Below are 27911 nucleotides of genomic sequence, written 5' to 3'. Positions count from 1 at the left end.
TTTCCAAAACCTGGAACTTTTATTTACAGTTCAAGTCAGTCACATGCAAAACTTTCTTAAAATGAATAAACATGAAATTAGCAAAAACAAGAAAAGAAAAAAAAGCATATTATTTTCTCCAAAATAGCAATATACAAAAATAGAGCTTACAAATACTGTACAGCAAATTGTCTCCAAAAATATTCTGCTGCAGAATTCTTAGTTTTACAAACAATGTCTGCGGAAGTCCACAAACATAATCAGTGTTAACAAAAAAAGGGTGTGAGGGTAAAGGGTGTGTTTGTTCTGGACGAAGAAGGGGGAAGTTACTTGAGAGTCGACAGGGCACTACAGAGCTACAGAGGAATAAATAAAACACCATATAAACAGGAGGTAAGCACAGGAAGGCAGTGATAGAGAGGATAAATCTTAATGGTCTGGTTGCTAAAACCGACCTTGGAAACATAATGATATTATCTGACATTTTCTTCTTTCGTCATATTCTGTCAGGAGGCTTTCTTTTTGGCGTATCAGTAAATTTTTGATGAGGAATCGTGTTCCTGACAGTCCTCTTTCATCTGATTCAGTCTTGTTTATTTTTAGAGTTAACTCAGAAGCCACACTGACGTCAATGGAGATTTCAGTCGTAGGAAGACGTTTATTACCTTATTCACTACTGGCTCAATTTCCATCCTTTTTTTGGCCTCGCAGAGTCTCCCTCTCATCTCCTATTTTCGGGACTCTCTTTTCTTTCTTGTTGGCTATGAATTTGATTCTTAACATTTCCTCTTCAGTTGGCACTCTGTCTTCGGCGGGATTAGGACGGCACACGGGAAGGAAAGGGGGAATTTCAGGTGGAAAGGCTAAACGTGTTTACAATCAAACACAACACTTAAGACAGCCAAATGGCAGGAAGTGTCAGCTGCCATTTAGTTAGTATAAAGGAGCATTATCTTGTGCACCTTATGTATAAATACACTAGTAACGATACTACAGTCTACATACATGTAACAAGGGTGATATTAGTGGCCACTTGACTCTCCCAAGACGGCATGCTTTCACATTAAATCTTCTCTTCCTCTCGTAAACCATACATTCAAAGACAAATCCGTTAGCAGGAACAAAGCTTTAAGACTTGCGTTATTAGCAGCGGCTTGTTGTCAGCCGCTGTTGTGATTTATAGACAAAAGTTTTGGGGATAATAGTGTGGAGGACTTTGGTTCTGGTAATGTAGAACGATGTAGCATCAGCAGTGAGATACAAGTTGCCTCTTCATAACCAGAGACTAAGAAGGTACCAAATGCTTTACATCTCTTAACATAATGTAGAGGGCTCTTGAGTTTATTTTGTTCAACATATAACCAAAACCACCTCCTCACTAAACACTTTTTATTTTATTTTATTTGTTCAAATAAGGCTAATTTGGGCAAGTGCCAGTGTTAATGTTTTCCTTATTGATGGTAGCAAAGTGCTGCATTCATTCCAAACCACCAGGTAACAGCTAAAAGGCAGGACAGAGACAGAGAGACCCCACTTTTGCTCTCATGACATTTTTTTCTCCCCTAGCTGCATTATCCTGTGACCGCACCACAAAGGGCACCAGTGTGTGGGGCAGACATTCAGCAGAGATGAAACATTCAGAGCACACAGGTCACAGTAACAAAGCCTTTCAGCCGTAGAAGGTGAAAGGCATTGTCACTTTTTAAAACCACCTGTGCGCTGGGGACCTGTGCTGCTCTGCTCAGTGCTGAGAGAAAAAAAGAAAAGGGAACTGAACGTTGTTAACGGCACAATCTGTCATTTATGAATAAGCTACCTGAAAATTTGCTTACGTCCAGAACAAAATGGAAACGTTGCCAAATGGATCTAATCGCGTTACTCCTGTGAGCACGTCTCATTTTCTGTAGCGTGCCTACTCATTTGTTTCCATTTGAATCAGACTGTGCCTTCAAAGATCATGTATGACAGTTAAATCCCAGGACTTCTCACAGCCCATCACCTATTTCCCCCCCCTTACAATAAATTTACTAAATGCAGCTAACAACAGGTGAGGTCAAAATATATTCACAAAAGCAGGGCTCAGATTTACTGTATGTGTGGCGTGAAACAAAAGCACCCTGTACCGTACAGAAAGAGGGAGACAGAGAGGCGAAAGCACCAGAATCCTGCAGCCAAAACGCTCAGCTACCCTGTGTTTGAATGAAAAATGCTGTTTCATTACAACCTGCTGACCACTGACTCTGAGGGGGGGGGCTTTCATAGGGAGCAGGTCACCGCTCCCTGTGTGCATGCATGTGTGTGTGTGTGTGTGTGTGTGTGTATGCTGACCAAAAGATATGCTGATGATATGCTGAGGGCAGTGCTCGTGATGCAGGTGTCAGTCCGCTAACTTGTTATCTCTGTGCAGCTGTACCAAGAATTTATAATAAATAAAATAAAATAATAAAAAATAATCTGCTGGGTTAGGGTTAGTAAGTGTGGATGGAGCACAGATTAAGTAGTTCACTTCTGATCTGTTTCTAAGTCAAATTATTAGTCTTTTTTTTGTAAGATATGTGATGCTAGTTTCTTTTTTTTTTTGTTTTTTGTTTTTTAAATGTGTTAGCTTTAACCTGAAGCAAACCACTGTAACATTCACACAGCCCAGTTTCGATAAAAAACACAAAGCAGCAGAAGTAAAACTGGAACATCTTGTCATGTCAGAGGATTTCTGTCAAATTACAAGTTTGATCTTCAAAATAGTTGAACACATAAAGCATCACTGACACTGGTGGATATCATCACAGCCGTTACTTTGAAATTTAGATCCTCTGCTGCTGAATGGTTTTTCTTGATTATTGCCTGTGTGATAGCACTGGACGATGTAACCTGGTAAATTCCTTTCGGTGACGCTACAATTTGTTCACTGCATCGCCGTTCGGTGCTAGCAAAATAAAAAATAAAAAATAAAAAAATGGATAACAACAACAGACACAGTATAATTAAGAACAAATGGGTGATCAGTGAACATATTCCATAGGTTTTGTATGAAGTGTGTTATTGTTCTGAGTTTCAACACATTTCCAACCTTTCACAATTAGTCAGACATAAAATCTCGAGGTTGATTCGAGTTTAATTACTTACGTGTGCAATTTGAACACAAACCAATGTCCAAATCTGTTGACAGCTACCGTCAGAGGTGCTGTTGTCCCTTTGAGTTATTTACCAATTCAAAATGAAAACCCATGTTCCTCTGTAATGTACACAGAAATAATTGTTAATGAGAAAATATAAAATATGACCTTGGGACTAAGATCCACAAGCAATTAAGGTTTACCTTCTCATAAAGTGCTTGTTAAAAAAAAAGAAAAAAAAAAAGGAAAACTTTTTATTTTTAGTGTACTGTAGTTCTTGGCTTTTGTGTTTCCCTCCTCCTAGTCGTTCGCTGGTGTCCCCAGGAAAGTGCTTTGGTTGTGAAAAAGTTAATGATAATTTCTCATTCGAGAAGGTAACTCTTCTTCATTGTCCGTGTAAAGAAAAAAACAAAAACATGAAAACAGCTGATTATCAGTCAGAAAATCCTTTTTGTGAACCAATGCACTGATAGAGAGGTGATGATGGCTGCACATTCACAGTTTTTGTGAATATCTGCGCAGTAGCTCCAGTTTCTCCAGTCTGTCCACAGACCCATACCAAAGTGTACCTGTACAGGTGAGAGCATGAGTGTCGGGATGTGTGTTTGTGTGTGTCTGTAGTGTACTGTGAGAGAGGGTTTGGAGTCTGCTACACCAGGTTCTCGATGCCGGGCAATGGCTGCTGTATTGGCACAGGAGGATCCGTGCTGCCGGCCTGCTGGGCGAGCTGCAAGACGGGCATGTTGCACAGCGGGCACACTTTCCTCACCTCCAACCACTTAATGAGGCACCTGGGAGGAGGAAAAAGCCACAGGGGCATATTTTCTTAATGCAAGGAAGACAGAGGTTACTGAGTCTAGAGTACTGTGGATACAGAGAATGTAAAGTTGGTATAGCATGACCTGCATCCACATATCAAGGGATTTTGGGACTTTGTAGCTGGTTGATAGTGGACGTTCAAGGCTATGGTCATCTAAGTAACCCTCATGTATTACTTCCAGCCCAAATGTTTCTGAGTGAAACAAGACAAACTTAAAATATAACTACTGTATGGATGGGGCTAGCCAACACTTCAACAATGACAATTCATCCACTTTCCTTTATACAACTTTTGAGGTCAGAGTTGTACATTATGTCACCAAGACCTAGCTCTTCTTGCTGTAAAGCCATCAGTGATGTTCACCTGATTTTCCAAGCCCGCTATTGGAATTAATTGTTACATATATGGTATTTATTTCATTGATTGGAGGCGACATCTTGTGCCTTCATACAGAAAGCTGAGTCCTGTCCTTTACCATTAAATTTGCAATTTGTCCACAGCAAGCTAACCCACGTCTCTGGCCTCATATCACTACTAGTCTCTAACTGGTTGTACGCCCTCAAATCAATGAATAAAGCCATCATTATATCCACTAGTGGACAATGAGTTTGTCCTTTGTAAAATTGTAAAAGTCCTTGGATACAATTTTAAAAGCCAAACAGTAAATATTATTATATTCTTTTACTTTACTAGCTAAAGCTTAGAATCCCTATTGAGCGCTGAAACGTAGATTATCATTTCAGACATTTGAGAACAGATCCATGAAACAAGTCATCAATTAGTTTTTAAAAAAAGCATTTTTCTTTTCACTTTTGTAGACTTTGTGCATTGCAAGTGACCGACAGCTCAGATCTGTTAAATGCTCCTGTGAAAACACAGATGGAGAACTAGAGCTGTCTGCTACTTACGCCTTGCTTTTTGCATTTTTAGAGTTAAAAAAAGAAAGACCCTTAAAACTCTCTAAGATCTTCTCTTGGTTTCAATTGTTTATCAATTTAACTACAGAAATGACCTTTTTTGCCTTTAAAGTGTGCCTCCGATTGACCCGGCAATAAATAATTTAGGTGACATTTGCTCTCTGTGTGAGACTGCACACTTCTACTCGTACACACTAAAAGCTGTGTATATATGGAGGATTCGGTGAAAGGTCTCTACTCATGCTGCAACTGAGGAGGGGGTGAACTAGGCCAAGGGAGGTGTCTTGCTGATATAAACAACTCAGTTGAAACCGGAGGGCTGAGGGGGGAGGGGGAGATAAACTTGGCTCATGCAAACCTAACGCTCCACCTATACATCAACTTGACAATAAGTTGGTCATTGTGTTCATCGTTGTACATCTACTCAAGGTTGGTTTATGCGTAAGACCAGATGAGGACGTATGAAAATGTGTCTATTTTGTTAAGAAAATCAGCACTGATTCGTGTGTCCTTGTGTGTCCTTGTGTGTGTGTGTGTGTCTGGCAATGAATGTCAACACAACCTCATACTCACTTCCTATGAAAGGCATGTTTGCACGGACAAATCCCCAGCTCGTCTTTCTGTTTGAACTCCTCCAAGCACACTGCACATATCTGAAAGACAGAGGCGGAATTGAAGAGATGCAGTCATTCAAAAACTTTGAATATGGGCATTGTTCTTTGCTGCTTGGATCTTTCAAATTGTATTTGAGCTTTGAGTGGGCGGATTTGAAAAAATATCCAAATATCAAAGGTCAAGTTCACATGGAAAAAGACAAACATCTGCAAAAGACTTGACACAAAAAAAACAGCAGTGAGTGATCAGCTATGTGATGTTATATAACTCTGACTTAACTCACACTGGGGACTTGTTCAGTTAGTGGCCAGTAGCCATTTGTGGCAATGTTTTCTTCCCAATTCAACAGAAACATTGTCATCAGAGTTACAGACTTAGATTAGTTACAGTTTTTGATTCCAAACAGTAAGAAAGGCTGAAAGATTTACAAGACATTCAGACTCACAACAGTGGACCTAGTGAGACAGGAATATTGGGACAGATTAAGATCCAAATTGTGGACACAAAAGAGAGTGACACATTTTCTGCATGGCGTCTTTTGGGGTGAATGAAAAAATCCTGATGGACAGGTTGTGGATGTTTGTTTTAAACACACAGTCAACCAGCATGACAACACTATCAAGCGTTAGCAGTTTAGTCCGGGAGTGACATTTTCAAAGTAAAATGTGAAAGGGAGATCAAATTATGAAGTTTTTTTTTCTTTTGTGGAATTAGCTGTTTGACGAAAACTGGTTTAAAGCTTGTAAAAAAATTTTTTTCTCAATGTTGGCATTCAGTTTAAATAGCTGCACAGATGTGACCGATGGTGTTGGGTTCTATTGTAGTGACAGAGGGACAAAGGGGAAGGGGAACAAAGGAATCTAAAAAATCTCTGGAGCGCGCTTCTTTGTAAAGGAACTTAGGTGCTCCTCCAAGCTTAATGCCAGTACTCACTGAGGAAACTTGAACATACAATCTAATTTTTTCACAGATGAATCAGCTACTGAACAAAGACACCATCGTCTATTAACTCAGCATACTCTTCACTACAAATGCCTTGCATTGATAGTCATTCACAGGAGATCCTGCGTGTAAAATCCCTTTCCCTCTTACAATACAACAATTTACTTAACTCTCCAAACTTGACAGTCCTGTCAACGAGGACCCATCTTTGATTCCCTGTTGTCTGCCTGGTAATGTAGGAGGTTATTATGCCTATGCTATGCAGTGGGTGCCCACAGGCCTCCCCGCGCTCTGACTCATGTACAGCGTATGAATAACCGAGAATGGCAATGCCTCACCAAGTGCTACATGAATACAGCAGCTACTGCACATCTTGTGTAATGCAAGGTGTCAAATATTTACAATGCTGTCAACTGAAAGACAACTGATGACAATGTTAGCTAGAACATTGATCAGTTCATGATGCAAATTTGTGGTTTTATGTTCCAAGGGTTTCTCTTTTGTTAGTAATTGTGTTGTTAAGAAAAAGTGAAAGCAGTTCATGACAAACCATACCATAAACCAAATCAAAAATAGCAAACGATCAGCCACAACATTAAAACCATTAACAGGAGAAGTAAATAACATTGATCATCTTGTGACAATACAATGTTCTGCTGGGATACAAACTTCTGGACCTGGCATTCATGTGGATGTTACTTAGACATGTACCACCCACCTAGACCAGACCAGGCACCCCCAAACCATAGTAATGGAACTCCCTGATGGGAGCAGCCATCCCCAGCAGGATGCAGTCTGACACAGACACACACACAAAAACGCTTTAGAACAACTCAAGCAAACATGAAAAACAGCACAAGCTGTTGACCTGGCCTCCAAATTCACTAGATCCCAAACTGATGAAGTATCTGTGGGATGCACTGGAACAAGCCTGATCCACAAAGGCCCCTCCCCTCAATCCATAGGACCCAAAGGCCCCCACTAACAACATTCTGTTGCTAGACACCACAGGACACCCTCAGAAGGCTCATGTCCATTCTCTGATGAGTCACAACTGTTTTGGAGGCACAAGGGAGACCTACACAATATTAGACATAATGTTATGCCTGATTGGTGTATATCAGAAGTGTTCTGCTAAATGCAAAAGTGGGATCATTCCAAGTTAGTTAAAAAGACAAATAATTAGCTTGTAATACTGACAATAGGTGCACCAATAAGAAAACTGAAATAAACATAACTGGTCTCACTAGTGCCTCCCACTAGGAAGCAGCATGAAACTCCAAACGAAACTAAATTCTGGTTAGTAGAAAGAAACGACAACGTCAAGAAGACCAACTTCTTCCGAGGTTTAGCAACATGATGGTACCACAGTGCACAGCAACTTCAAATTATGAGAAAACATTCTCACCACAAAACTTTACCCGACCAGGGGGACCAGTTTAATAGTAGAGGGTTTAAATTTGGCTCTGTCTTTTTGGCTGTCTGACTACCAACTCCTTAAGCCACACAGTTTTTTCCTTTTTTTTTTTTTTTTTTTTTTTATTGGTGGTGGATGAACAACCACAGATGAAAAGAAACAATATGGGGGCTTTTAGCTTTCCCTCCTGGGGAGTTTTGGACACAGAACAATACTCTGTTGAGCAGTCTGCTTTGCTCTCTTTATTAGTGAATAGATCAATGTTCTTGCCTTGACTGTGGTGTCATACTCACAGCCATAGCCAAGTTTTGCTAGAAACCATTTTTTCATCTAAGGTTTAGTTAAGAATTCCATATGAAACGTGGATTTATGTTACATCTATAAACAAATTAATATACTGGCTACTGCTTCACTAGAGTAACAAACAACATAGGAAGCAGAAATTAGCTTTAAGAAGTAAGTAAAGAAAGCATGATCCACGAGAGCCAAGCGACAGAGTCAGATTATGGTAAGACATAGAGAAAAGAACGTAACAACAAAGACAGAGATTATTCCCCAAAAGCAACTGAGAAAAATCAGCTCAGAGTGTGAAAGAAGACTCTGTGCCTCTCTTTGTGCATCTCTAGTTTTGAGGACATAATACCTCGTTACTATTCTAAATCATTCCCACGCACTTTCTTATTACTTACTGTTGCATGAAGAACAATGCACAAGGAAGTTAATACCAAGTGATTCACATTCCTTCATCTACAGATATTTGCTTTTGTTAATGGCCTTTGTCGTTTTCTAAAGATTCGGGTTTAGAGAACAGGTAGAATTCCTTCATAAAAGTCTGGAAAACAATGAATCTGCACTGTTTTTACATTTTGGCTATTAAGAAACATTTATGACAAGCCAAAACGGAAATAGCTGTACTTATAATTGATACTGAAATGTGTAAACGTTATTATTAATAATAATCATATGCCTTGTGAGAATTTCTACTTTATCATAATCACAAATTGATTATTTTTTTACTGATCTGCAACAATCCTACATACATGTGTACTTACATAACTGGGCAAAAGGTTTGTGCACTTGAGCTGTTTAGATATTTGTCCATCATAGAGTAACAGTGAAGAAGTCCTAATGTTCATTCTGCAGTGTGATTAGACCAAACATACCACTAGCATGTTATCAAGAACTGTCTTCAGCCACCAGAATCACGAGAAGTCTGAGATCCCCTGCATTCATAAGAGCTGTTTCAATTTTTCCAAGAATAGGAGAAACCTTGAACAACTGTGTGCAGGTGCATCTGTTTCAAACGCGAGTGACTGAATTTTTTGTTTTGTTTTTGTCCGCACTTGGTGTGATGTCAGGTGATACACAGCAACGATTCATGGCCTTTGTATTTCAGTATTGTATATCTAACCAAATTATTATTCAGTGAGGTGTTCTGAGTATCTGATCTGTTTTCTGACATGTACATTTGTACTGCAATTGAAATGGCAAAACAATGGCTGCAATGATATATTTGAGCATGCATATCTAGGATAGCTGGTCAAGTTACACATCAAACAAACCTCAACCTAACGTGACCTGTAAACTGATCCCATACAGTATTCCTATTCTGTATACTCCACTAAAACATTGATACTGAATTCATACAAAACAGACTGTACTCATGTCTCTAGGGCAATCCTTTGGTGTGGGCGTCTCCAAAACTAGGTCATCCACCCTGGCTTGTGTGTGTTTGTATTATTGGCCTTAACCAAACACAGCTTGGTCATTCTGTCACACGCTTCACTCACATGACACTTTCTAATGCTTTTCTTAGTTTATAATAACATAAACAATTAGAGCCTGAAGCCTGATGCGACAGCGGGAAATTCCAGCACTTCTGAGAAGAAGCTCTGCCAAAGCACACATGAAGATGCTATTGTTGACATTTTCATTTGCACCACAGTGTTTAAGGGATGGTTCTCTTGGCTGGGAATTGTCATTCCTTCACTGCAAAGCCAGTGCTGCTGCTTTAAACCATGTTAACCAGCTGTAATTTTCCAACCAAGCTGAGCTGAGATGCAGCATTATGTAATAACGGTAGGGGTACTGATTTCACCACAAGATGCAAGTTATGCACATTATGGTGAATTAACACCACTGCTAAATGACAAACAACTTGGACGTCATCTCTGTTGCCAAATAAGACAAAAGCACCACATACCCAATGCCACATACAAAAAAAAATAAAAATTAGAAAACAGAAGCACAGACAGATGTTTTCAAAAACCCAGAAGCGTACAGGAAAATCTTCAGACATGGTATATATTGACTACTGATGCATATTGCATAACTTTAAAAGGCACCATTTGGGGGGTTTCACTGTGCATCTTGAAGCTGAAGACTTTTATTTTCATAATGATACATTAAGTCCTCCTTCAGATTCACAGTGCATAGCACTTTGCTTTTAATCAACAGAGGGTCTAGTACATTATGGGCCTCCATATGACTGCATAATCAAGAGGACAAAAGTAGAAAAAGGAATTAAGTAACCTAAGTAAATGGTAAAATATAACTAAAGCACTGACTGATTAATCCAAAATTGGGTGATATAACAGTACAGAGTGTACTAGTCCACTTACATTACAGAATGTTCTGTCTGCTTGATAGGACAGATACAACTACTGTTATGAATGATAGCTGAACAAAAAAGATGAGTGCTTACCTCATGCAAATTTAACTCTTTGACTTTTTCCTTCTGAATGACCTAAAAGGCATAAGAAGAGATAAAGACAGGTGAATCACAGTTCATATGGTAATTTCATATATATATACACATATATATATATAAACCTCAGACAGGCAGAATGAATAAAGAAACTGTAAATCAGCTACTGGTTTCCAGTAAATACATGCTCACAAAGATGTCTCAGTATACTATGAGCTAGATGGTCTTACATAACCAAGGGGGGAGAGGGACACATTAATGTTTTTTACTGGCAGAAGGAAATGTACATAAGACAAATTACAGAGGTGATGATGATGGTAAAATCTACTATGCTATGCCAGTAAATGTGCACATGTTTAACTTTGACATGTTTAGGTGTTTTTGCAAACTGGTATTACATAACTGAAAGACAGTCAGGTTTATGTCCTGCATTACTCTTTCTTTGCAAGCTATACTCTGCTCATTGTGTTTAGCCCCAACTAACTGTAGACCGGATTCGTCCAGTTGAGCCAGTTGACTTCCCTTGAGCTTAAGTGCAATTTAGAACTTTTACACATGTGCTTATCAAAAACCTGTAAATAGGTGTGTGCCAGGAGAGTCAGCAAATGAAACCATGCAGCAGCTGAACTGATATTTACTGAGCAAATATCCTTCGCACAACCACATAATCTCCATACACTAAACTAACACTTCATTTCTGCAAGACAGTTGGTTAAATATTATTCTTAACGTCTACATTATTGTCTGTGTATGCATGTTCTTACTTGTTTGTATGCATATAGCTCTTTGTGCGCCTGGTGCCGTAACCTGGGGAGACGTAAAAACAAAATGTCTTTTTGATTAGTAAGTGACCTTCTTCACCTGACCAAGTATCATAGGTTAACTACACATATATCCTGGAAGAGTCAAGAAAAAGGATAAACAAGGGCGTAATTTTCTTACAATACAAGACTATTGTAGTGTATCATTGTGGTAATTCTGAATCAACATAGCATGTCATGATAACTTGGCATACATACTGGATCTAGACATATCTCACAAAGAGACAGTCAAAGTAAAAGCAATACACATCTATGAAATAAAAATATTTGGGTTACGTATGTTCTACAGTGCCTGAGTTCTGTCTCATCCACACTCGATCCCAAACGACCTTTAGAAAGTATGAATAGTGTACATATTAACTGGAATGACCAGTACCACAGATGAGTTAAATATAAGTTATAAAATATTAAGCCAAGTTACATATCAACATACGATTCTTAAAAGGTCTTGTCAAAACAAACTTAAAGTTAAATATCAACTCACAACATCACCCAAAATACATTGGCTCAGCCATTAAAAACATTACTGCGAGCTGATGAGACACTCTGCAAATGCTTGCACAACTCCAAGTTAGAAGGAGAGTACCAACAAATATAGCACAAGTTAAAGTTACAATACAACTCAGTGAACCATGAGAGAACAGGAAGAGCACTGGATAAGAAGATATTCTAGGTACTGAGAGAAAAAATAAAGTACATAGAAAAGGGGAAGAAAGAAGAGCAAGAGCAATAGGAGAAATACATAGGTTTGTAAGATTTACCTCCATTAAAAGTAACCTTAACCTCTCGCAGCAGAGTGAGAGGGATCTGTAAAACAAGCAGCACAGTCTAGGAGAGAAACTGACATTTTGAAAGAGGTCAGCAGGTAAAGGTGCAGAGACTCCCAAGGGTAGGGGACGAGGTCAATGGTGGGTGCGTCATGGGTGACCGATGAGGCTTGCTCACAGGCCAATGTAAAAGCAGACAAGGGGAATAACTGTCTGAAGTCTGAAAAACCCCTTTCACCATTCTCCTTAATCTGTCATCATATTTTCACTGCAGTCAGTGGCCTTTACAAACATACACTGACATTGTTTTACCGGCCTTTATGGACCTATCATTTCTTTTTTGTGAACACTACATGTTAAAAACTGCAGTGATGACATGTAGATTGATCTTGGCTGTGTACGGCATTCCTTTAAATAGCAGAAGCTTAAACCTACAGCTTGTCCTCGTGAACTGAAATATATTCTGTGTCGGTGCATACTGTGTACTGCATATTTCACACATGTGTGCATGAACTGGAGACTCACTGAGAGAGTTGGTTGAGTATTTCTGCGAGAGTCTGCCTTGTGTTAGAATATGTGTGCATGTCAATCTTTCTTTGAATGTCACATGTCAAACCAAACATGTAATTGCGTTGGTACTTCATCCTCATGTGAATGAAAACAAAAGCAACGGTGCTTTACGGCAAAGAAAGCACAGGATCACCCATTTATGGTGGCATGTTTTAGGAAGACTTAAAGAAAAAAGTTGCCATGACATTTTTTTAGATGTGACAACAATCAACTCAAACATGATGGTGCATATAGATGAACTCAGATTGAGTCAATGTTTTGGGAGACTGCATCTTTAGAAGCCTTTTTAGGGAGCAAAATTGCTCTTTCTAACTTTAGTAACCAAATCTCGGAAGCTAGTCTTTCAGTATTGGAATCATGGTACTGCATCAAAGTCATAAAGCGTCTCTTTACAATTAGATGAGGAATTGTAGGAACACAGGAGTAGTTAATCTACTTACCATTTGACCTGCAAGATAGCATATGACAGGATGGCAGGGGGAGAATTTTTTGGTAACTGCTGCTTCTCACTGTCTTAGATAAAAAATGTTAAGCATTATTTCTGTAGGGTATGCTGCTGCCAGGAGAAAACCCCTGTGGCAACAGCAGCTGAGAAAATTTGTTTAAACCGGTGGGGTTATAAAGAGGGTAAATGGAATGACTAGAAATATGTCCACTTTTTCCTTTGCTGGAAATAATGACATGAGATGAGTATAAATACTTATAAAAGAAACAGAATTTTAATGAATATCCGCATCAGCTATGAATATCTAGCGTAAACATTTGGTAATTAAGGAGGGTATTTCTTTGACGCCAAGTGCCATGATCATAATAGTTTTTACAAGCAACTTTGGATCGCAACATAATAGAACAATTTTTCCTATCTATTCAGATAATGAAGTCACCAATTGTAGTATCACAGATACCTTCTCCAAACTGTGCTGTTGAAACATTTTGCCCATTTGGGAAATAACTATTAGCAAAGCAAATATAAAAACAACACATTTCTAAAAGGAAGAAAAATGCATTTTAAACCAGCACCAGCTAAAATCTGCTGTGGAAAGTGTCATACAGTATGTTGGTTAGAAGCTACGTGGTTATAATAGATTATTATATTTATACAACTGTTCTGCATTAATATTTAACTGATTCAGTTTACATATATGTTTAGTAGCATGCTCTTTACAGAGATTCAACTTTTTCAGATTAGCAGTTAAGTTCACATTAGCTTTAAGCTATTACATTAACAAACATCAGTTCCCAATAGCATATTTATGCATGAACTGACATGTTCAAGCACAAATATAAAGTTACAGTAAAATAGTTTGAGGACACTTATGGAAAAATAATTCTTGATCCAAAAAGATCTGAAGGACGTACTGTGAGGACAGTCTGTGAGAATTAACATTCAGTCCTCATTATAATGTTCATGTCTCAGATAAGTAGAGGTGATGAGCATTTTTCTAATCGTAAAAAGTGCACAATGTTCACTTCTATCATGGCCTTCTAAGATAGGCTTCACAAAACCTTATAAAGTGAAATATAAACACACATGTACATTTAAGATAGGGTAACAATGATTAGAATTTGTTGACCAATACAGCCAGTGGTTATGGTGTTATATTTGTAGAGGTATAAATGACTTTTAGGCTTCTCAGGTTGACTGGTTTGGCTATGCGTTTTGTTAAAGAGCTACAGTTATATAACCAGTTATGGTTTTGCATCTATAACCACATTAGTGATGTGTTGTACCCCGTGTTGTGGCGTGCACAAGGAAACCCCTGTATGACACTTTTTGCCACAAACCCATGTGGCAAAGCAAAATCATACACACACACAAATGTATTCCTATTCTAATCCAAAACTCAAAGAGTCCATGGATCTTACCTTATTAAGTAGCAGCAGAAGAGGAGGCTGAGGATGAAGACAAAGATGGCTGTCCCAAACACCACAATGTAGATATTAAGGGGAAGGTTCTGGAACCCTATATTTGGCATCCTGAAACTGTAGTGCGGGAAATCGGAGCTCATGGATAATCTGAATAGAGAGAGACATGCCACACATTCAATTCAATTCAATTCAATTTTATTTATATAGCGTCAATAACAATACAAATCGTCTCAAGACGCTTTACAAAAACCCGGCCTGAAACCCCCAGAGCAAGCCTGAAGGCAACGGTGGCAAGGAAAAACTCCCTTACATACATAAGTATTTAAACAAAATGGACTAATAATGAAACAAAATTGAACTCTCAAGGGAAACTGAAAGTAAGGGTAATTAGCTTTCATTACAAGAACCTCCAATATTACAGGAACGTATTGCAGAGTCTGGTGCTACTTTTGGTTCAGTTTTATTTTAGCTTCTATGTCCAATTTAGCCTTTAACAGCTCATGACTAGTTATTATGTCTTTAAATGTCGTTTTTTTTTTTTGGGATGTCTTGTCTCTGTTGGCAATATTCTGAAAACACAATTTGTTTACACTTTGTTTACACAGTCTATTTGCTGAAGTGTACTAAACCATGACTAGGTGGCAAATTTTTGTGTTTTTATTATTTTATTTTATAGTTTAAACAAGGATCAACTTGCCTTAAAAAACAATGCAAGACAAATCTAATGTGGATGGCGTGTGTGTATGTGCTAGAGTCCAGCAGTACCAGGAGAAACTGATTCGGACCTGTTGTACCTGATCTGATACAGGCTAACTTGTTAAGGATGACTGCTTTGGACCCCACCAACATAAATCATATTAGAGAAATGTAATAAAGGTCAACATAAGCTATGAGAAAGATGCACGTGTCCGCTTTATCGTGTCCCTCTCTTATTTAGCAACCCAATGGTCATTTACGACTAATGACTAACTGTGACTAATTTATGGCACCATGCGAAACCTTCCTGCTTGGTTAGATACCCAAACCTCAAAATCTAATCTAAAAGCAAACTGAAGGACAATGACACAATGAGTAAATGGGTAACACACCTTTAGAGCTTTGTTTCTACTGTAGTGGCCTTCCGGAGTAAATGTAATCTTTTAATTATTTGTTTAATCGTTTTTTAAACACAGCTAACATGGAATTTGCAGTGTTTGTAGAGGCGTTTATCTACTCTTATTATCAGAGTACAGCTAAATAATACTCCAGAAAAACTGATACACCAATAAAAGTAAAAGCACACCAACAAGGGTTTACTGGTCAAGTGCTCTTACACAATATACCTAAAGGAAATGACTAGACATGTCTACATCTAGAAGAGGAGGAGTAGGAGGAGAAGGAAGGGAGGACAGGAATAACTATTGCTCATTTGGAACCCTGTCTTGTGCCCCTCCCCCACGCAAATTCCTGTCCACTCCTCTAGTGGAAAGTTTTGTAGGTCTTGTTTTGACCATTAACAACCGCCATAAACTTGATGTTCGGTTCAATCCACTTGCAGAAACCATAATACTACTCAACCTAGCATTGGTAGACATGGTGGCTCCCTCAATTTGGAGCCACTGGCCTCCCCTTTATAAAAAGAGGTTGGTACAGGGTTGCCATTAAAGACAAGCTCACGTCTTTCTAGCTTTACAAATAGGCAGCGTCCTTGGCAAGACCCCTGCGTCTTGATATCAGAGAACAGGGTGACATGGTGAGGGAATGTGAGGTTTGCCTTCTACTGTCTCACTCTGGCTTCAATATTACCCGCTAACCTTAGTTTAGCAACCAACTGCAATGCTGTAAGTTTAATACCATAAAATAAAGATAGATATTCTGACTAGATGGAGCACAGTGGGCCGGTGATGAGGGTAAAACTATTCTCAGGCAAAAAGAGCTAATTAAGCCCAAGGCTACTGTATATGAACTGAAAGTAAATGTCACTGGCATGTGCTGATGTGAGTGTCCAACAAAATAGTCTTTAGAGACACGTTGATGACGTTCAAATGGTGGCTGGAGACTGAACTGCATAAGACAAAGCTTTAGGTGGGACAGCTTGGATGAGGAATAGAGCTTGTGCGCCAACTTCATTAAATGTCAGATGAGAGGAAACTACACCAAAAAGCTAATATGGCTAAGATTAAAAGTTTATCATTCAGCTCCATGAGAATTGCTGACACACCCACAGGAATAGAAATACTTCAGAGTTGCTCTGAAATTAGGGAAGACCCAAAGTGAATAAATAAAAATGACCCACACCCCTAAGTTAAGGCATTTTAGATGAAGATGAAATGCTCTGTTCTGGGTTAAATTGTTCAAGTGAGGTTAGGAACAGCTTTCTGCAACCGCTGCCGACTTTGTGTTGCACGTTTACGTTCCAAGACAGCCGGACTCTCAAGTTTGCTTTAGGTGTGACACTTTATGGTGACAACACAGAGAACAACAATGGTTGGTGTCTTACAAAGAAGACAAATGTTGTCTCAGGCAAGACATGCCAAGTACATATCTAGCTACACTGTATATTTGCTAGCTCTCAGAGCAACTCACACCGCAGCTTGTTATGTAACAAATCACCTGGCATGTGAGGTTTAATACATCCTGCAATGACATAATGGCTAACCCTTCTTTGTGCATTTTAAAGTAACCATCCCATGCACCTAAACGCAGCACAGACAAACATTCTCGATTTATCTGTCAAGGTTCAATGGCACCCTTCAGAGCTACATGCATTTAACACAAACTGGAAATACTTGAAATCATTAATCTTAAAATTACAGGACAGGGCATAAAATATTAAGCATTCTTGAGTCAGTTTATCTCTTTAAAAATGTAAGTTGACAAAATAGTGGAAACACAAAATAGTCTAAACTCCAATAACAATTAAAAAGAAAATGAATGAAAAATGGCTGCACTGTTAGTCCAACTTTTAGTTATTGCATTACTAGGATTTCTTTAAAGCTGGCTCTTCTCTGGTTAGTTTTAAAAAAAGAAGAGTGGGTATTGGCCTAATAATAAAACACACAACTTAAACATACCCAAGCGGTGCCTTCATGCTGAAAATCAGATAAGTCTGAACAAATCTGTAGCACAGGTCCCTGAAGGGGGCCATGAGTTGTCCTTGAGAGCCTCCTGTTCCAATTGTTTGGATCACAACCCTTCTTTGCCCCATTCAGAAAGGCTCCATGCTGAACTCAAGCCTCTCTCCACTCTGACTGCTTTTGGTTTCTCTCTTTTAACAGGGCCACAACAACCTACCCCTCCTCATCTGAACACACCATGCACACAAATGCTTCAAGAGAAATTTGATTCCAACACACTGGAATCCATTCTACACAGTCCATAACTGAGTAAGAGCAGAGATCTATAAAAACTAGGTGGAAAGAGTTTTCAGAATTTCATATCCTACAGTTTTGCAAGTAATGCAACAACACTCCAGTTCTGAACCATTAACATAAAAAAATAGCTGCCTCTTCTAAACTTTTTGCTGTTAATATGATTCTGTCTACAGTTTTACCACAAGAACGTAATGTTGTCAGCATGAATAAAGTGAAACAAGGCAGTAACTTTCCTCCATTTACCCTTTGTCACAAAGCACGCTAAACCATGAAAAGTGAAATCATTTTGCATACAGTGCAGGATGGATGATCATCTATGACACATCTATCTAATATTGCAATGGTGCTAAGTCATTTGGTCAAATAGCTGACTCCTACAATGAAATATTTCTTTCCTATTCCTTATTAAAATTATATGATTTATAGGTAGATTATCATCAAACAACATAATAACTAGTAGGCACCAGCGGAAGGCAACGATGACAGTAGAATATCTGGAGATAGACACTGTCAAGTTCATGCAAGTATAATGTTTTATCCTATACACAGCATGGTCTGTTCTCCACTGAAACTTGCAGAAGAGAACCATGTTTCTCTGGTATCATTTTTGTTGGCGTCAATAATTGCAGCTGCCTCTGCTGAAGCCTGTTGCTGACCAGCAAACCTGAGATGTTCAGGAAGTTGAATTCATTGAATGAAGCTCACAGAACACAGAAGACAGACAGAAGACTTCATACTTCTATGGATAACTATTGGACAGACACGTGGATGAATTGTGTGGTAAAACTCTGGGACATAGTAGTGTGTAATTTCAGGTTGTTAAAGTATAAGAGAGATTAAGTATCAGATTAGATTTGAGTGGCAGACTGCAAAATACTTTTGCTGTGTGTCCGTCATTTTGTGCAACAGCCCTTCTGTATCAAGATTCGCTGACCAAGAGGAGCCTGGGTACATCAAGTGATCTAGAAATCCAACGCCCCTTGCCGTCAACAACCTCCATAACCTAAAAAGGCTTTTTTGGAAGTCACATCGTTAAACACAGAGGACTGTATTTTAAAATGAGCCAGTGTGAAGTGCTGAATAGCCACTGTAAAATGATTAAAAAACAGCCAGAAGCTGAGCAGTAATAGTTACTTTTATTGTACTGCAGCAAAATCATTATAGACACAATTATAAACATACAAGTGACACATTTAATGAAAACCTAAATGAGTGAGCAGAGAAACAAATACATGCATTTACTTCCATACAGGCCATATTTGATGACAATGCACTATACCACTATCACCAAAATGACAAATGAGGGACTACCACTTGGCATTTGTCCTTCAAGCAGAGGCCAATCAACTTGCAGAGTATATATCAAAACACAGTCCTCGACACGCTTCTCTAGCAGCCAACAACTATGACAACTGACGCTAGCTTTTGCCTTACACCGTTAAACTTATCTCCTAGACGATGCCACTGAATTACTTTCTGTGCATCCAAAAATTCTAGTTGTCCCTCTCCCCTTTCCACCCGAGGGTCACTCGGGACAAAACCTAAGCTTACCCACGTCATTGTGTTGAAAACCTGTGCACAAAATGCCAATGTACAATGAGGCAGGTTTGACACATCCATCTATAATGCCGGACAACATTGAGCTGAGTAGACAACAAACCACTCCTTCTTCTGGTTGGAAAGGGCAGATGTGACTTGCATCTTCACTCCTCATCCCACCCGTTCTTCCACCATCTGCCTCTCTCACTCAGACGTCTTCACATGGCCTCACCCTATTACATAACCAGCAACAAGACTCTGCGCGCTTTGCACAGCACATCTCATTCATATCAAATGAGCCTGAGCTAACTCCTCAAAATTATTGTGCACCAATTCCTGTGGTATGATGGCGAAGGAAAAAACATAGCCTGTGCTGCCATTGAAAATGTAAATAATATTATATCTAATGTATGCTGATGGCATTAAGAAGAAGCCTACAAACTCTCTAGGGAAGGTTTTATCATCAGCAAGATGTTTCTAAATGCATAAGACCACACTATACACACAGAAACTGCTCATTCTCCACTGTGTATGCTCCAGTCTTCATTGTTTTGGCTCACTTTGTGAAGTAACAGTAAATTCTTTCCTTACCAAAGATTGGGAAACAGTCTGACTCACAACTTGTATGCTGTTCTGGTCAGGAGGAAAGTTCAACTGAAACTTCAACAGAATTAAACCTCTCCTGAGCTGTTGCGTACCATATGTGGGAATTCTTAGCGAAGGACAACATCATTCCCAAGTTAAGGGGAAACTACGCAGGAGAAAATCTCAGTTTTACCCGTTTCCTTTTTTCTGGCTGGTAACAGTTTTCCTGTTGAACAAATTCTTCAGAGCATTTTAAAACCCACCACAACACCTCTTAAAGGATCCCTTCCAGTAAATTAGTCATCACTTACGTAACATAATAGTTTATATACGGCTTATGACATATCAAACAAAAAGTATCCCGTTTACATCACAGTTCAGTCTAATGCCACAATTTTAGTTAAACCCATATCAACCAATTTATAACAATGCAATATATCCAATTCATTGTGGAATCATTAACATACTCAGTCTTACAAGTGATGGTTCTCCACATGTGTAGCAAGCTTGATCATTTCAACAGACAACCCAAGACCATTCTTGCATATCTGACCAAAGAACCCTCCTTTTATCCTTGCTCAGTCATTACATAACTGATTCATTATACAGTGTGCACACTGCAGAGCTTAATCACAACACAATGAGCACACCACTCCCCCACCCACCATCCTCCCTGGAACTCATAATCAATAGCAGCTGAACATTCGTATGAACATCACATGGACAAACGATGACCTCTGAAGTCTATATATATATATATATATTTGTTTTTGGTCATTTCAGACAGGTTAGGTTAGAAAGCCAAGCCAAGTTCATATACCCTTGTCCTTTTGTTATTTTGCTAAATGCCCCCTTCAAAAGATAGTTATGAAGTTTATATATGTCCTTAAACGTCCCTTTTTTATGTTTCACGGTCTTGTTAAACACAAAATTTCCTTTGTAAGAAAACCCCAAACTTTTCCTTTGTTTAGTAGTTACTTACTCTCACCACTACCTCATTTTCACAAGACGTTGTCCGCATGAGAAGTGGAAATTTCCACCAGCAGCCACGGCTGGCCATGAGATTTGCACATCTGAAACTTAATATGCCAAAGGGCAGCAACAAAACACCAGGGCCTCAGAGGGAAAGCCAGGGGCTCTGGTAAATGAAAAGTCCACATTCACATTTTAACCTAACTTACACACCAGATTTTTTTTGCAGTTTGAGTGGGAGAGCCCGTGGACTGACCACCAGTCAAACCCTAGTCGTTTGTTTTATGACGAGGGTGTAGTTAAGATTAGCCACCTGACATAACCTCTCAGTATGGAGGGGAGAAATCAGAATCACTCACTGTATGACTGTAGCCGAAAGTATATGCATTACAAAGATCTTGTTATTTTTCCAAAGTTGGGCCAAGTTTTGGAATAAGTAGGTCACAGTAACTATAGCTCCAGACACAGATGTGGGAGACACAGGACTTGAGTGGAGCTGACAGGGTCAAGCTAATGTCGGCTGCCCATAGAATCCCAATTACTTGATTTACATTTGACTCCATGTACCGTCCTGCAGTATTATAAATACAATCACAATCACGCATCAAACCCTGGCTTAGGATAAAAGGAACTTGTACATTCCTTTTTTTTCCCCAAGAGAAGTATTCACTTAAAAGCTGCATTTCTAGTGCAACAAATGTTCATTGTCCTTTCTAACTGGATCAATAGTATATTTAAGGCATTGGTCTTTTGTATTATATGTCATGTATATGCGGTTAGCATATCAGTGAGAGAAATCTACCTCTGACAGTTTAAGTCCCTTAGTAACCCTGACCTAAAACTACAACGTAAATACAGAATGGGCAAAAACTAATTATTGTGTTAGACCAAGATCTACTTATCTCTTGCTCAGTTACTACCAGCGACTATTCTCACATGTTCTCAAGGTCTGAGTAGGGTCATTTTCCAACTTTGGTGTGTTCACATATTTTAAAACTAGAATATGGAGAAAACATGGACGGTAGAAACAAGATAAGAGCAAAGGAAATGAATATGTACATAATTATCATAATAACATCTGTATTTTTTTTTTTTTTTTTTTTTTTTTGCCAGAGAAGGACATGCAGCTTACAAGTGGCAAAACTGTAACATGTGCCAAGTGTGGGACAGGGTAAGTTACACCCACCACATAGCTGCAAGACAGCCAGTGACTTCTTAATAAAAAACTTTAAACTGCTTGACATCACACGTTAATGTTTAATGCGCATAAAATATCAAAAATCTTGCAGTGTTTCACAATAAATATAACATTTTGTACCGGTTCATTTGTTAGTAATAAATCTTAATTCCATTAAATAAATAAAAAAAGTATATAGATAAAATCCCTATGATGAAAAATATAAAAACATGATTGTTGCCATTTGCGAATTAATTCAGAATCATAGAAGAACGGTTTTAATTTCATAAATAGATTTGTATTCCAATTTTTACAGTATATTGACATCAAAAGACATAATATGAGAATGTACTGTTAATCCAGTGACATCCTATTTAAAATACAGCCTAAACAAAACTCATCTAAATGACAGAAAAACTGCAACGTTTGTTGTGATCTCCTCCATATTTGCTCTTTTCCTCCCTCTCACCCTCCTCCCCTTGAAGCCCATCATTCCTCAGTGGACAGCGATAGTAACACAAGCTGACACAAATGCAAGAGAAGTGACACACACAGCTGCTACATGGCACTCTTGTCTTGTTGTCCCCCGGTGACACATTTTTCTGAAGCTTTTTTTTTTTTGCTTGTTTTATGTTCACGTGTCCTTTCCGTGTCACCTCCTTAACTATGGAGATTAAACTGTCAAACGTATACTTCTTTTCTGCCTAGTTTGTGTGGACTCTTTAAATCATTATTTCATTTACAGAACAACCTACTTTAATGAACAGTGTCACTGAACAATATTACCATTCACACTGTAACAAGCAAACAACAATCCTATGCAATGTCTTTATACAACTAGCCTCTTTAGAGAAACAGAACCCTTGGTCTGCCAAGTGTCAGGGCACAGTCACTATAAATAAAACCTGTAGTCATGTGAGGGTGAGTAAGTCAAGCTGAAACATGAAAACAACCTGAACCTAGCTCCACTCATATCACTTCTTAGGGTTATCTGCTTCTGACCTACAGGAAATAAACACACAGCCCACATAACCCAGACAAAACTAATGTGCCAAGTTCTAAATAAATATAGCTAGTGCATATTTTCTAATAGACACCGATCATGTGTCTACTCAGGAAACCCTTTTTTTTTTTTAACATCAATCAAGTTAATCTAACAGCTGGCGATCTGCAATGCGCTTAAGTCCAAGGGCAACAACTGAATGATTAGTGGATGAAACTTGAAACTTAAGAGCAACACACACACACACACACACACACATATATCAACAGATTGCCACTGACACGGGGTGGGGAGCAACTTATTGATTAGCATTCCACGAATGTGCTTGACTCTTTGCTTGATCTGATAAGAATCAAACTGTTCCCCACAAACTGACAAACAGATATGGTGACCTTTGCTACGGACATGCGAGGTCTTTTTCCGACGCTTGAATGTGAATACAAACTCAACATGCAGTTTCATTCAGCCCGAGGGCACGTTACTACTGTTGTGGTACTGTACAGTACTGCACAACTGCAGTGTTAACCACTCTTTGGTTTAATCACATGTGAAGATGCATTAGAAATAATGAAACATCATCATTATCATAAAACCGAGAAAAAAAAAACACTATATTCAAGATAACTTGTGGAGAATTGTGTTGAGAATTAACCCTCAACCTCCATTATATATGAGCACTGCATGTCATAATAATGATGACATATTTTGACATGATATCTCTGAACAAAGAGCCTATTTAAAACTTCAACTTACCTAATTATACTATTAGCTCAGTCTGACCTAATTAAGAAAACATGTCTGATATAATCTGTTATTAATAAGCAAAGACAATGTTGAGGATGATTTAACTTTAATGACTTGCGCTGATTTATTTGGGAAAGCATCTGTGTTATTTATCTGCAAAAGGGTTTAGGGCTTCTACAAATAATATTTTATTTTCTTCAGTCGATACAAAAAATACTGACAATTTCTTGGAGCCTACTTCAGGAAAACTTATGGATCACCCACGTCTTAAATGACGCAGCAGCTGAGCTTGTACGTGCTTTTAGGTTTAAATTGTGTCTTTTGAACACGTTGGACAAACTCTACTCTATTTTTTTGTATACACCAAAAATATATTATGTAATGTGACTTTTTAACCTTATCCCACCGGCTTCAAGGAAGGGTTTTACATCACATTTGCTCTTGACGTGGACAATTACACAACTGGTTTTAAAAAGCATGCAGTAGTACTAAATTATATTTCTCACACTGCCATTAAGTAGCAGGCTTTGGAAGGGGTTGATCACAAGCTGACCACAATCACAGGAGTGTATTTTTATTTCTGGTAATACTAGGTATTAAGAAACACAGCTAAGCCCTGTTTGCCGAGTATCTTTAGATCCTTTACATCAGCCATTTAAATACCCAATAACTACTTGAATTATGGACTCGGCGTTGCACCAGCATGATCCTTTGGGGGGGAAAAAAAAAAACACTTTACTGTCTTAAGTATTGGGTTGCCCAGGCAATTTGAAGGTAGGCGAGCTGTTTTAATGTGAAGGTAATATGCGGCTCAAACATGAAGAAAACATTCCCGTCGGCTTCATATTGCCTCACAGAAATATGAGAATGTTTTTCTGCTAACCTGGGGCATAGTCGTAATATTCTATTTATGCTAAATAATTTACTTTTGGTGCTAGATAGATGTGGTACAAGAAAAACCAGCAGCTGTAAAAACAAATCCCTGATGTTTCTTAGGCAACACAAAGTAATAAAAGCTATATATTATGAAGTGTTCTTTATTATTGCATACGCTTATGTTCACATTTTCTTTTTAATATATATATTTTTTTTACTTCAACTACTGATAGTTTGCTTTTGTCCCGATGTTTTATTTATGCATCTATTTTAGCAGTTTTCTATGATAGCTGCTTTAAGATGCACGCTCTGAGGCTGCAAAAATAATCTTCACGCATCTAAGAGCAGATACCATCACAAAGGATTCAAATTAATGACTCACTAAGTGCAGTGTTTCACCACTCCAGTTAAAGATTAGGCGAGTGATAATGCTCACGCTGTGAAGCATCTTTGATCTCCAGTAGACCGGTGTAGCCACGCTTATCTCTGATCAGAAATCAGAGCCTGGTAACATGTCATTTGGATTTTAATATGGGGTGAGTATCAACAGATACAGAAACAAAATTCCTCTGCGCACAATTGCATAGTTTTACAACCAATCAGAGAAACAAATTATGTGACGTATGTTCCCCGCTGCTAACTTTTCGGCCTTAACAGCGATGGTGGCATCTAAACAATTTCCTCATTTCCAATGGCAGTCATTTTGTTGTAAATAAAATGAAATCAACAACTGTCAGATGACGTATAGGACCGTTCTTTCTGTCTACCACTTAACAAAGCCCACCCAAGCAATTTAAACGGATTGGCAGATCTTCAGCGGACATAATGAATTCTGAACGTGGACAGGGAAACTTCTGGCTACGTCTCTACCAATGTCAAAAATTAAACCTTAATCTTAGAACCAGATCTGATGGCATTTAGCCATAAAGTCTTCATGTGTATGGTCTGCCTGCTTCTAACTTCTTTTGTGGTATACAAATAGCGTTTGCTTGCTGGCCTTGTTTAAAGAGGAAACTAAATCCAGGAGAGCTACAAGTCATGTGTACAAGGATGTCAAGCATTTAACAAATTTGAACTTTTGGTACTAGTCAGGTTGATTTTAGATGCAGAGACCAAAATACAAATCACAGGCATGCACAACATTCACAGTCCCTCTATTCTTTGACCTCTGAAAGACAGAAAGACTAAAACACAAATTGTTAAAAACTGTGACTGAATTTATTCACCCATCAAAGCTTCAAAAAGTGTTTTCGGTGACATTTTACATCATCTTCAACTACAATCAGACATCAGGACTGCGTGGTTCAAAAACGTCAGTACTTGCATCTTAAGGACGATTTGTTAAGTTCACAAACGCTATTGATTATTATGTCTCTCTGTATCGGTCATGTGTACAGGGCAAAGTAACTGCTATCAAAGAGCAGTGCACAGAAAGTTCAGCAAGTCTGAATCTTTACCAGTGCCACTACTCACACACCACCTCAGTTCAAAATGATGGCCAGAGACTATTATATATTATATTATTATTAAACAAACACTCGGATAACTTTAATTTAATGCAGATGCAATATGGATCGCTGCCTTTTGTTGCAAAAGTAACACGGTCTCTGAACTTTTTCTCCGGTAGCACGACCAATCAATTTTTCTCTCAGCTCTGGACAAGATGTACAATCATGTGTATGCGGGGCCAACAGTTGCATTGCTCTTAGGGGTCAGTGAACAGAAAGTTCAAACAAAGTTGAACTTCTTGGCACAGGCAGCTGTCCAGCGTGTGCTTAGGTGTAGGAACAGCCCATCCCAATACATTTAATGTTTGATATTCCTTGAGCGCTTATTTCCCTGAAAGCAATCACCATATTAAAAATATATTCACAATTTCTGGCACAGTCACACCTTCATGATTCATGAGTAACCAAAGCATGAGAGCAAACGGACTCATTTCCAACTCCGTGTTTTCTTGACTGAACCGACTTGATGGGGACACACACACACACACGAAGAGGACAGACGCACATATACAGCATAACCTCAAATGCCTCGTCCTGGCACGGCAGCCAGTGTGTCGGCGTGTTTAAATCCACACAATGCTGCCAGTGTTGCCGGAAACAACTGAATACCATGCGCTTCTACGAGCATTAACACTGGGGTGAAGTGATTTTAAAAGCGTCGCTGCTGACTGTGACCGCTGATGAAATGAGAGATGAAAAATATGCGCGACTGTCACCGTTACAGGACATCACTGACCTGGTTGTCTTTTAAGAGAGAGCCACTGATCTCAGATGATGATTATATAACTTAAACGTGTTATATAACTACATCCACGCCAGTATGGCATCTTCGTGTAGTATTCAAGTGTGGTTATTGCTTAATACGAGACGAGAGGTAAATGGGCGTAGGCTCGCTAGCTACTAGCAGCGTAAACGGCTAACCTTAGCCTCAAATGACATAGCGTTACTTAACGTGAGGAGTCCGCGGTGCGAATTAACTACTTAAATATCATTTTAACATATTTAAACACATGCACACTTACTTATGTTAAGTATCTGTGACAATATATGATGATAACACGTGCGAAAATAGTTGCGAAACCTTGCTGGTTTCGATGTGTGACAGCATCAGTGCTCGCTGGCAACCTCCAAACACTAACGGTTAACGTTAAGCTAGCAGCTAACGATAAGGAGTTAAAAAAAATAATAATTAATAAATAAAACAGAAGCACCGTCCACTCACCAGCGATCCCCCTGGCCCCGGTACCACTTCTTCCGTTATCTTTCTTCACACACACACACACACGCGCGCGGTGCTGGGATGGTTTAAAGGCGACGAGTCGACCCCCAAACTGAAAGCGAAGCCTGTTCTGGTAACAGAAAACCGCCTTAAGTGGATGTAACCGTACCCCTGCTGGAGGGAGGACTCCTCAGCCAGCCCCCGGCCTGTGACGGTGACGGCGGTTAACGGGGAAGCTCGCTGGGTCTGAGTGGGGCAACAGAGGCGAAAACGATGGCAAATAAACAAGGCAGGTAACCGTGGTGGGAGAATGCGTGGAGGCAATTGGGTTCGTGGTTTCCTCCGCCCCCCCGCCTTAAAAAAAAAAAGTAAATAAAAAAATAAATCAGCGTCGTTGG

The 27911-nt window shown here is 39.0% G+C and overlaps 1 protein-coding gene across 1 annotated transcript; it reads right to left on the bottom strand.

The window, feature by feature from the left end:
- rnf24 (ring finger protein 24) lies at nt 1-27644 on the bottom strand. The gene is made up of 6 exons (XM_084562021.1): nt 27517-27644; nt 14535-14684; nt 11275-11317; nt 10508-10549; nt 5403-5482; nt 1-3883 (listed from the first exon to the last, which is right to left on the bottom strand). Exons 2-6 carry the CDS (start codon nt 14675-14677, stop codon nt 3742-3744), a joined length of 450 nt encoding a protein of 149 aa, XP_084418147.1. The 5' UTR covers nt 14678-14684; nt 27517-27644; the 3' UTR covers nt 1-3741.
- Nucleotides 27645-27911: the final 267 nt, after the last annotated feature.

This window comes from Chelon labrosus (genome assembly GCF_963514085.1).
Source record: "Chelon labrosus genome assembly, chromosome: 2".
NCBI classification, from domain to species: domain Eukaryota; kingdom Metazoa; phylum Chordata; class Actinopteri; order Mugiliformes; family Mugilidae; genus Chelon; species Chelon labrosus.
This window is presented reverse-complemented; position numbering and strand designations above follow the sequence as displayed.

What these genes read in the sequence shown, in the direction of transcription:
- rnf24 (XM_084562021.1), bottom strand. Translation starts at nt 14,677, where the DNA reads ATGAGCTCCGATTTCCCGCACTACAGTTTCAGGATGCCAAATATAGGG. An exon ending in AAGAGTTAAATTTGCATGAG is followed by an intron (nt 5,483 to 10,507) that starts GTAAGCACTCAT and finishes TCTGTCTTTCAG; the next exon opens with ATATGTGCAGTGTGCTTGGA. An exon ending in AAACATGCCTTTCATAGGAA is followed by an intron (nt 3,884 to 5,402) that starts GTGAGTATGAGG and finishes TCCTCCTCCCAG; the next exon opens with GTGCCTCATTAAGTGGTTGG.